This window comes from Siphateles boraxobius, unplaced genomic scaffold, assembly GCF_051911475.1.
Source record: "Siphateles boraxobius isolate OS27281-9 unplaced genomic scaffold, OSU_SipBor_1 15, whole genome shotgun sequence".
In the NCBI taxonomy this organism is placed as follows: domain Eukaryota; kingdom Metazoa; phylum Chordata; class Actinopteri; order Cypriniformes; family Leuciscidae; genus Siphateles; species Siphateles boraxobius.
The window spans coordinates 3349881-3360530 of record NW_027508755.1 but is presented as its reverse complement, the minus strand read 5'-3'; the positions used below and the strand labels follow the sequence as shown (position 1 = coordinate 3360530).

The 10650-nt window shown below is 34.8% G+C and overlaps 1 protein-coding gene across 1 annotated transcript; it reads left to right on the top strand.

Annotated features, from left to right (window-relative positions):
• Positions 1-304: 304 nt before the first annotated feature.
• Positions 305-9681, top strand: timp2b (TIMP metallopeptidase inhibitor 2b). The gene is made up of 5 exons (XM_077230673.1): positions 305-609; positions 5988-6088; positions 7141-7249; positions 7361-7485; positions 8836-9681. The coding sequence occupies exons 1-5, from the start codon at positions 495-497 to the stop codon at positions 9031-9033; spliced, it is 648 nt and encodes a 215-aa protein (XP_077086788.1). The 5' UTR covers positions 305-494; the 3' UTR covers positions 9034-9681.
• The last annotated feature ends 969 nt before the right edge of the window (positions 9682-10650 follow it).

The following is a 10650-nucleotide window of genomic DNA, read 5'->3' as shown; positions in this document are numbered from 1 at the left end:
TTAATTACAAAGGCCTCCTTAATCATCATACTTTGAATATCCAAAGTACTATTAATTGTTAAACAAAAGTTATTGGTTTAAAACAGGGAATTCAGTGGTCAATGTGAGGTCAAGGGCCAACTAAACGTCAGAGCATTTCCCAACACTGTTTCTGCAATAAGACTTTCCTTAAAATATTACTCATATTGTAATCTACTAACGTAACAAAAAACAAACAAAAAAAGACAAATTATCATTAAAAGCCTTAAAAAATGAGGACATGATGACTAAGTCAGGGCAAAAAGTAAAAAGTCACATTGGAGTCAGACTAAAATGGGCGGAGCTCAGAGAGAAATATAAAGCAGGGCCATTCACAGAGAGAGAGAGCGAATAACCATTCAGACTGTCCTCAGGTTAGTCCTCTCACTCCTGTCAGCTTCTCTTCCGAGTCCTCTTTGTCTCTGGAAGCAGCTTGTTTGAGTTTGTGTAGTGTCGTGTCGCAGTCAGCGGTGAAGATGAGTGTTGCTGTTGCTCTCATGCTGATGTTCCTGAGCGGATCCGCGGAGTTCACCGAAGCCTGCAGCTGCTCTCCTGAACATCCTCAGCAAGCCTATTGCAATGCGGATGTCGGTAAGATTCCATGCATTAACTATTTCATATCCATAGCCGTGTCTGGATTATATTAATACGCTCTCTGTCGTGTGCGTATGGCAGCAATAGCATATCTATGTTCATATGCGTGCGTGATATGAGACAGCATCTGACAACATCTTTTATTCTGTAAAATATCGTTGCTAATCTATGCAGAAACAACTATGTTTAATAGCCTACCCTAAGTAAAAAAAAAATTAAAAAAAAAAAACGTTAATAAATTTGTAGAGGGTAACTTTTCATTTAGAGTGCAGTCTGTATTAATTACAAATGTAAAAGAAAAACTTTTTTTAATAAGTGACTTATTGCTGGAATGTTATTTGGGTTGTTTATTGCCTTTATTATTATTTCATGTTTTATACATGTGTGAGTAAAGGCTTTCATTGTATCTTGAAATTCAGAAAATTCTCTAGAAGTATCATAAGATCCGTATCCGATTTCATACTTTTGATTCTTCTAGTTTTCAGTGCAACTTATGTTGATCTAATACCTCAGAAGTCAGAATATTAAAATCGCTTACGTGCAATGCTTTAATTAATATGATAAGGCTATATCAGCGGGAATAACAACATGCTCCCAAAGACACTACAGGGCCTGTCATGTTTTCAGTCTTTGTTTTTATCTTGATAGTTTCATTCGCTCTGTTTCATTTGCTTAATGTTCTCAATTATCAATAGGGATAATCATTTTATTTAACAGTGTCCTTGTTACACCTTACATGTACTTACTATAGTAACAGTAAATTATGTATAATAACAAGCGACTAACTTTAAACCAAACCCTAACACTATCCCTATAGTAATTACATGTTAATCAATATTACTCACTACTTATTGGTGTGACAAGGACCAGAAATGGGTGGTATATCTTAAGTATTGTAGCAGCTATATCATTGTAACGGGTATAAATCACAATATAGTTGCTGTTTTTGTGGCAATATAATCCAGTGAATTAAATACTTTAGAAATGAAATGTATTTTATCTGTCATTTGATTATTTTCTCTGTTTTTTTGGCTTTATGGGCAAAAGATTATTCATAAATGAATGTCTCACATTATATAATAGGTAATAAAACTAAAGACTCAAAACAATATAAATAATATTCTGATGTTAAACTCTGATTGGATGATTCACTTTTCACAAGTCATTATAAAACAATTTAACACACACCTGTTAAATTCTGTATAATAATACATTGAGGTGTGACGTTACTTGGCATCAATAAATAAATGCATCCCTTCCCTTAAAAACCAGTTCTGCTAAACCCTGACTTGTTTGGGACACATCCCACTATATATTTTATAGTGGGATGTGTCCCAATGTATGCAATACTATATATATATATATATATATATATATATATATATATTGCATAGTTGTACCCCAATAACCAACAAATCATAATGATTAGTACCTAAGAATAATGAAGTAAATAAATTTAATTTTGAAGCACTCGACAGACGAATTATCATGTCCCCAAACATGTTTTCTCAGCTTCACCTTGAATTAAATCTCACATATATATTTCTAAATGATCAATTATTGTTATTTATTTACTTATTCTCTTTTACATAAAATACTATTGATTGCATATGATGCAATTGATGCATATATATTAAAATCTTAACCTAAATCACATGACTTGGCAGAAGTGACATCATTTCCTTAAAGGGAAAGCAACTCCAAGAACTAAGTAAGTGTTAGTCATAAAACTTTCTCTCTTTCACTCATTTTTTAGAAGACTTACCAAATAGCATAAAACATGTTCACCCTTTTAAGCCTGGACATGATTACGTTTATTTATTTATTTTTAAATAGATTTTTATCAATCTATTAAAATTCCTCCATAATGTTAATCATCTGCTAGCTAGCATGTTGTTCTTTTCTAGCATCATTAATGGGCATCATTATAGCTCAAAAACATCCACCCTGTTATTCTTTGCATTGTAAATATTTCATGTAACAGGGTGGAAGATATCCTATATTTCTATGAAATATTCTGAATTATTAGGTTATACTTGAGGGTTTTAAGATTTTCTGACACATTTTGTGCCTCTGATAAGCCTAAAAAATAACCGATTTTTTAACTTTGTTTTTAACAAACTTGCTCAGTCCAAAATCCACCAAACTATAGGAATGACCCATCTTCCACTGCAGAATCTTTATCTGTGGACACATTTCTACATCAGTGCGCCATACTTTCAGTAAATTCAGTAATGTTGAAGTGATGGGGAGAATCTTATGCCTAATTTTAGCTTTATTGTGTCATTGTGTGTAACCTGCCTCAGATCCTCTGACCTTTGGTGTCCCAAGAATACCCTGCCATTACATGACCTATGCATTTTCCATTGTCAGTCGTAGCCCTGTGAGTAAAACCTCTGTCAACAGGCTGATTACAACTGCAAAAATTGAGAAAGTATTGCCACATGCTATAGCAACATATTGTGGTTTGTCTTTGACATTAGTTAGATGGTCATTACATGACTTGGGTTGGTGAAACTTGGGTCACTGTAGTCAGACCCCATTGACCACACGCCCACCTGTACATTTAGTGATTGGTTGAAAACAGCATCTGCTGCCCACCACAGGAATTGACAATCTCATTCTTGTATGTGGCATCATGATGCTGGCAGTCTGAAACTCCCACATCATATTTGCCTGATGGTTTTGAGAGAGTCAAGTCACATAGCGCTTTGTACAATCCAGATTGTTTCAAAGCAGTTTCCCAGTGATAAACAGGGAAATAACAGTGCTAATGTTGGTCAAATTAAACAATTATGGAACAAATTCAAAGCAGTTCACCAGAAAACAATAGTGTCATTATTCAGCTCGATTTAGTTCAGTGTTGATTAAGTTCAGTTCAATAACAGTCAATCTTGGAAAGTTCATCAGTGATGAAACGAGTTCAATTCAACTATAAAGCAACTCTACAGACAACAATAGTGGTGCCATTCAGCTCAGTTTAGTTCAGTGTTGATTCAATTCAGTTCAATCAATGATGCAGAGGTCATTAATTATTAAATAAATTGATGGTCCGTTTACACGACACCGTTTTGAACTAAAAATGGAAAACTATGTATGCGGTTTGGCCTTTCATTTGGCCTTAAAATGGGTTTCAACAAGTTTTTGAAGACAATATCAACATATCGTCTCCGTGTAAACTACAAAAACGCGAATTTGTGAAAAGCCTTAGATCATGTGCCTGTTCAGTCTATAGATGCAAAGTGTTTTTTTTATCGCCAACTAGTGGCCAGGCATGAATAATACAGCATATTGTCGTTTCCGCGGATCCATTTAACAACATTGTCGTCTGTAAGCGAATAACACAAAGGAAAAACCTTTCCATTTATAGTACATTGTTGTCATTTTAAGCCCAAAGTACACTTCATTTTTTACGAGTACACTAGCATGTGCGTACAGTCGAACACATAGCCCTTCAAAGTATTCTCCATTTGATCATGGGCGAAAGCAATCAGTTGACATATGCACTCTGGAAAGTGTTACGATATTCCCATGTGACCAACCAGTAAATGAATAATGTGTAGGGCTCCCTTTCCCCCTCACATACTTGGAGCTGAAACACCACCACACTGTGTGTCCAACGTCCACCTCGGTGTGGAATGAATGTGTGGGAAAGGGAGGCTGTGATTAAACCAGCATAATCCCTGTGTGTGTGTTACTGATGAGACCGGCATGCCTGACTTGAGACGGGGATCCTATGTGTGTATTTGGCATTCTGAGTGTGTGGCCAATAGAAAGGACGCTCTGTGTTTGGGCCCGAACATGCGGGACGGTATGTATGGGCACTCTGAAAACACAGATCGATGTTTTATAGGGATATTTGATCTCTCTTATTCCTATACAATACCGTTTCAAAGTTTGAGGTCAGTAAATGTTTTTAAAAGAAGTCAAGGCTGCATTTATTTGATCAAAAAAACTGTAAAAACAGGAAATATACTGTGAAATATTATTACAGTTTTTTACGCAGTTCTCTGAAATGCTTAATTCTGATTGGTCAGTCGCATAATGACCGTCGTCAGTTGTAACAGTATGTAATGACTGCTGCTCATCCTGAACACAACTTCGTTTTTTAAGAGTGTAGAGCTTCAGAACATCCTAGCAACTGCAAAGCCTAGTAAGAGCACCAGGAGAACCACCTGCTAGCCCTCAAAAATGGAAAAAATTATCATTATTATAATTTATTATTATTATTATTATTCATTGGAATGGTACGAAACGCGATAAAGGTTTTGGCACTTGCTATGTGAACACAAAAAAAATCATGGACATGATTCGAACAGGTTAAATGGTCCTGAAAAAAATAGAGATCAAAAATCAGCGCATTGGAAATTAATGAGAGACGAATTTCATCTAGTGGAAACTTATGGTACTGCAGCCAAACTAAATCTGACTGAAAGCTCATTTTTTGAGATATCGGGCTCAAATTTTGAACACAACTTGTTTAGATGTATGGCTTTGATTTTTCTCACAGTTTTAGAGTGAAAAATTGAAAATAGTATTTTTGCACATTTTTCATTACAATAAACGTCAAATTCTGTAACTTTTTTTAAAGTTTACTTTTTAAAACTTGTTTCACTTCAGCAATAATCTGCCAAGTGTGGTCTTTGAAAAGAGATCAAACTGAAGTCTGTTGCTCTAAAGCATTCAAGATTTACGACGAGTTTAAGTTGGAAATTAAATTTTCAGGTCTATGCTCAAAAAGTGAATAAATGTATTATAAATACAGCGTAAATATAATATAGATAATAATATAATAATATAATAATAATATATAATATATAATGTTTTATTTTATATTTTGTATTTTTAGGGGATACCATACAATCCCCTAAAAATACAAAATATAAAATAAAAAACATTATCAAACTAAAACATAGTACATTTATTTCATAGAAATAAAAAAATACATTTCGATCATTTTTGACCGACACGCGAAGAGCACCAGAGGGCTAGAGGAAGAAGCTCTCATGTACAAATTTAGTCTTTCAATCTCTATTTTGTTCAAAGCATGAGATCCTACCCACTGAATTAGCTTATTATAGAGATGAGTTTGGACTGAGCGTTGGTATTTGTATGTCAGCAGCTCTATGGGTGTGAGGGAGGAGATTAAAACGTCCCGCTAGAGTCAGACTGCTGACTGGCTTCCTGAGAGCACATTCCTCCCGCGGCCCTCCGCTAATCAAACACTCATGTGTGTGTCCATACACACGCCCAGCTCTCAGCACCTGTAGCACACACACCAGATGAATCCTCTCTCTCCATTCTTGGAGGATAACACCCATCAAACGTACCAGAAACAATTCAGGTTGAATGAATGCATGCGTTTGTTTTTCCAGTCATCAGAGCCAAAGTAGTCGGACGGAAGGAGGTGGTGACCGGCAATGATTCCTATGGCTATCCAATCAAAATGATCCGATATGACGTCAAACAGATGAAGGTCAGTGGAGAGTATTCTTACATGAACGAAACACAAAAACATTGCTGCGTTTGCGTTATGTCAGAATTCCCGTAATTGTAAGATATACCCTGTTACCTTGATATGAGCTAGCAGTAACTGCAAGCACTCTGAGTTCATTTAAAGTTTGTCATTTCACTGTTTTTACTCAATATAGTGAAGTTTCGGCGATATAACGTATTTAAATGCAGTGTAAAGTTTAATTGCGTATTAAGAAATATCATTGTTTTAGTGGACTCGATTAAAATAAGTTCAGAGTACTCAAAACTATTGTTGTTTTTTTTAAACTTAATTGAATTGAGGCAATCGGTTTCCCCAAAACGAAATGAGTTAGCTTAACTTGTTGGGTTTTACAGTTCAGTTACTCATACCATGATATGCCAAGTTGCAACTTATTGGAAAAATCTAGCAACATTTGTACTTGTACCTGTACATACAGTTTACTACAGTTGAAAACAACCTGAACCAGCTGAAATAAACCCTAAAAACAGTAAAACACCAACAACTTTTATTCCTTTTCACACATATTATGATGACATGGGCAGATTAAAGACTCATTTTCACGTGGTTCCTTGCACAGTACTAATGTTATAACTGCATTTATTCATAAATGAATACATTTTAATGTTTCACATCATAACAGCTCCATATGTATTACTTTTCTGAGCAAGTAAACTTGCTTGTAGCCTCGCCTGGTACAGTCACCATAAAATAACTCAAAGACTCGATGAAGCAAGCTAAAATGACACGATTGCTTTAGCAAAGCATATATTTATATTTTAATATAAAGCTCTTTTTGCACTCACTGGACATTTCACTTGGAAAGTGTTGTAGCAACGTAATATTTGGCCACAGTTGCTTCATTGTTCATTATTGCTAATGACTTCAAATTACTTATGTAAATAAATACATACATCCATAAATGTTATATATTCATATCATAGATTCACCTTATTTTTTTCAAAATACTGAAAAACAATGAAGGCTTTCCAGATTAAATGAAATGGCATCTTCATTCCTTCTTCCTTCACTAGATGTTTAAGGGCCCTGACAGAGAGATCGAGGCCGTCTTCACGGGCCCCTCCTCAGCTTTGTGCGGGGTCAGTCTCGAGAGCAATGACAAAAAGGAATACCTGATTACAGGTAAGAGTGAATGATCAAACTGTGGGACGTGGGGCTGTGAAAACAACCCGTCTCTTGCTTCTGTAAACTGTAGAGACTGTTACACCAACATCTTCTCGTTGATCTGCACAGGGAAAATGGATTCAAACGACACACTGCGAGTAAATCTTTGCGACTACATTGAATCGTGGGAGTCTCTGAGTCTGACACAGAAAAAGTGCTTGGGTGAACGCTATCAGATGGGCTGTGATTGCAAGGTATCTATCTATCTATCTATCTATCTATCTATCTATCTATCTATCTATCTATCTATCTATCTATCTATCTATCTATCCATCTATCTGTCTGTCTATCTGTCATCTATCCATCTATCTGTCTATCTATCTATCTAACATCCATCCATCTATCTGTCTATCATCTATCTATCTATCTATCTATCTATCTATCTATCTATCTATCTATCTATCTATCTATCTATCTATCAATCTATCATCCATCCATATGTCTGTCTATCTATCTATCTATCTATCTATCTATCTATCTATCAATCTATCATCCATCCATATGTCTGTCTATCTATCTATCATCTATCTATCTATCATCTATCTATCTATCTATCTATCTATCTATCTATCTATCTATCTATCTATCTATCTATCTATCTATCATCCATCCATATGTCTGTCTATCTATCTATCTATCTATCTATCTATCTATCTATCTATCTATCTATCTATCTATCAATCTATCATCCATCCATATGTCTGTCTATCTATCTATCATCTATCTATCTATCATCTATCTATCTATCTATCTCTATCTATCTATCTATCTATCAATCTATCATCCATCCATATGTCTGTCTATCTATCTATCATCTATCTATCTATCATCTATCTATCTATCTATCTATCTATCTATCTATCTATCTATCTATCTATCTATCTATCTATCTATCTATCTATCATCTATCTCTCTGTCTATCTATTTATCTATTTATCTATCTATCTATCATCTATCTGTCTGTCTGTCTATCTATCTATCATCTATCTGTCTATCTATTTATCTATCTATCTATCTATCTATCTATCTATCTATCATCTATCTATCTATCTATCTATCTATCTATCTATCTATCTATCTATCTATCTATCTATCTATCTATCTATCTATCTGTCTATCTATCCATCCATCCATCCATCCATCCATCCATCCATCCATCCATCCATCCATCCATCCTTCCATCCATCCATCTCTCTGTCTATCTATCTACCCATCCATCCATCCATCCATCCATCCATCCATCCATCCATCCATCCATCTCTCTGTCTATCTATCTATCTGTCCATCCATCCATCCATCCATCTCTCTGTCTATCTATCTATCTATCTATCTATCTATCTATCTATCTATCTATCTATCTATCTATCTATCTATCTATCTATCTATCCATCCATCCATCCATCCATCCATCTCTCTGTCTATCTATCTATCTATCTATCTATCCATCCATCTATCCATCCATCCATCCATCCATCTCTCTATCTATCTGTCTATCTGTCCGTCCATCAGTCTGTCTCACAGCTCTCCCTCTGGTGTGTCTGCAGGTCGTCCAGTGCTCCAGCATCCCCTGCTCCATCAGCGACCCCAGTGAATGTCTGTGGACGGACTGGGTTGTGGAGGGAACGGTTCAGGGCACTCAGGCTCAGCTCTACACCTGTGTGAAGAGGACCGACAGCAGCTGTGCCTGGTACCGGGGGTCCACTCCGCCTAAGAAAGATTTCATGGACATCGAGGAACCATAAACGAGTCCTCAGTTTCATCAGTCATTCAGAAACCCCCCAAAACACAGCTACCAACTCACACCTTGATTCTGCAAATCTCAGAAAATGATGACATCAAATGTCTGGGCCATGAAAAAAAGATCTAGTTGGTAATATTTTTGTAATAATATAAATAATGAATCATATTTTATGTAAGAAAAATATATACTTAAAAGATTACAAAGATGCCCCTCCTCCAATTTTCCTCAAATTTGAATATCATACATTTAATTTATGTTGTTTTTAATTTTTTTTAAAGATCTCCATACAGTATTATTCACATTATTACAGTAATACAAGTACAAGCAATTAAAAGCACCATTGACTTTTATAAATATGTTACTATGTGAAGAGAATTATGCAGTTAATATAATGAAAAATCATCTGGTGTTCTGTATTGTTCTTTTGATTTCAGTGTGAAGTGTGATGCCGGCATTTCTGTGTAATATTTCCCCAGATATGACATACAGTACATTCAGTTGCATGTTAATATATCAAGTGAATCTTACTTCTAGTGTTGAAATATTTTTATGACAGGCAGAAAAGTTTCTCTTAAGCACTTTGAGAACCCAAATGTTGTTGTTGTTTTGTAATATTGTTGCTCTACAATAAAGAAGAAATTGATTACAACATTGATTTTCAGTTCCTCAATCACAGGCACTACGCATTTATATTTGTCTCAAACTCAATTTCAAGCATTGAAGCAGAAGGTTTTTAAGATCATGTCCAAACTTTTGACTGGTAGATTATCTCGAATTGTAATATATATATATTATAATACATACAGTACATATTTTTTTCTTTATGATGGCATTTCTTTTTTTTTAAAAGGAACGTATAATTTTGTCAAATAGAAAGTGAAGGAGAAGCAGCAAGGATGTATCCAACATATGAAGGTTTTAAGAGAACCTATAACTTGGTTTTGTTTTGAATTTTGTTTAACGTTTTGCACTGCATAATTTCCACATTTCATAGTTTTGACTTTTGTCTTTCTAAAATGGAGAAAATATTAATACAACAGAGCAGGTAATAATCAGAATAAGTGTATCCAGACCATTGCTTGGTAAAATTAACAGAGTTCATTAGTGTGCAAGGGATGTAAAACTCTATACTGTACTCTATACTGTACTGTGCATTTACAAACATACATAGATCTGGCAATAATTTATGTAATATATACAGGATTTTCTAATTTATATCAAAATCATGCATCCAGAAAATATACAGTATGTATAGTGTTCTTTCTTTCTTCTTTCTTGATCTTTTCTTCTTTTGTAACTTGAAGGTAATATAAAGTGTTGGTAAAAGAGTGCATGCTTTCATTTTATGAATCTGCATTCTTATTATGTCTTCGAATTTCTTTCCCCATGATATTTTTGTACATATGTGTTCATTTCCCTTATGAATCATGCAACAACTTTTTTTTGAAGTAGTGTGAGATTTCCAGTGCTGGAAACACTCGGGAACTGTTAAACTGTTATGGTATTCATGAATAAAAGAGAAGAAATGTCAAATGAATGATTATTTGTCAGTATCTGTTCAGTAATGTACATATGATGCAGCATATTGGGCATTTTTTTTCACCTCTTCTTTTTCTTT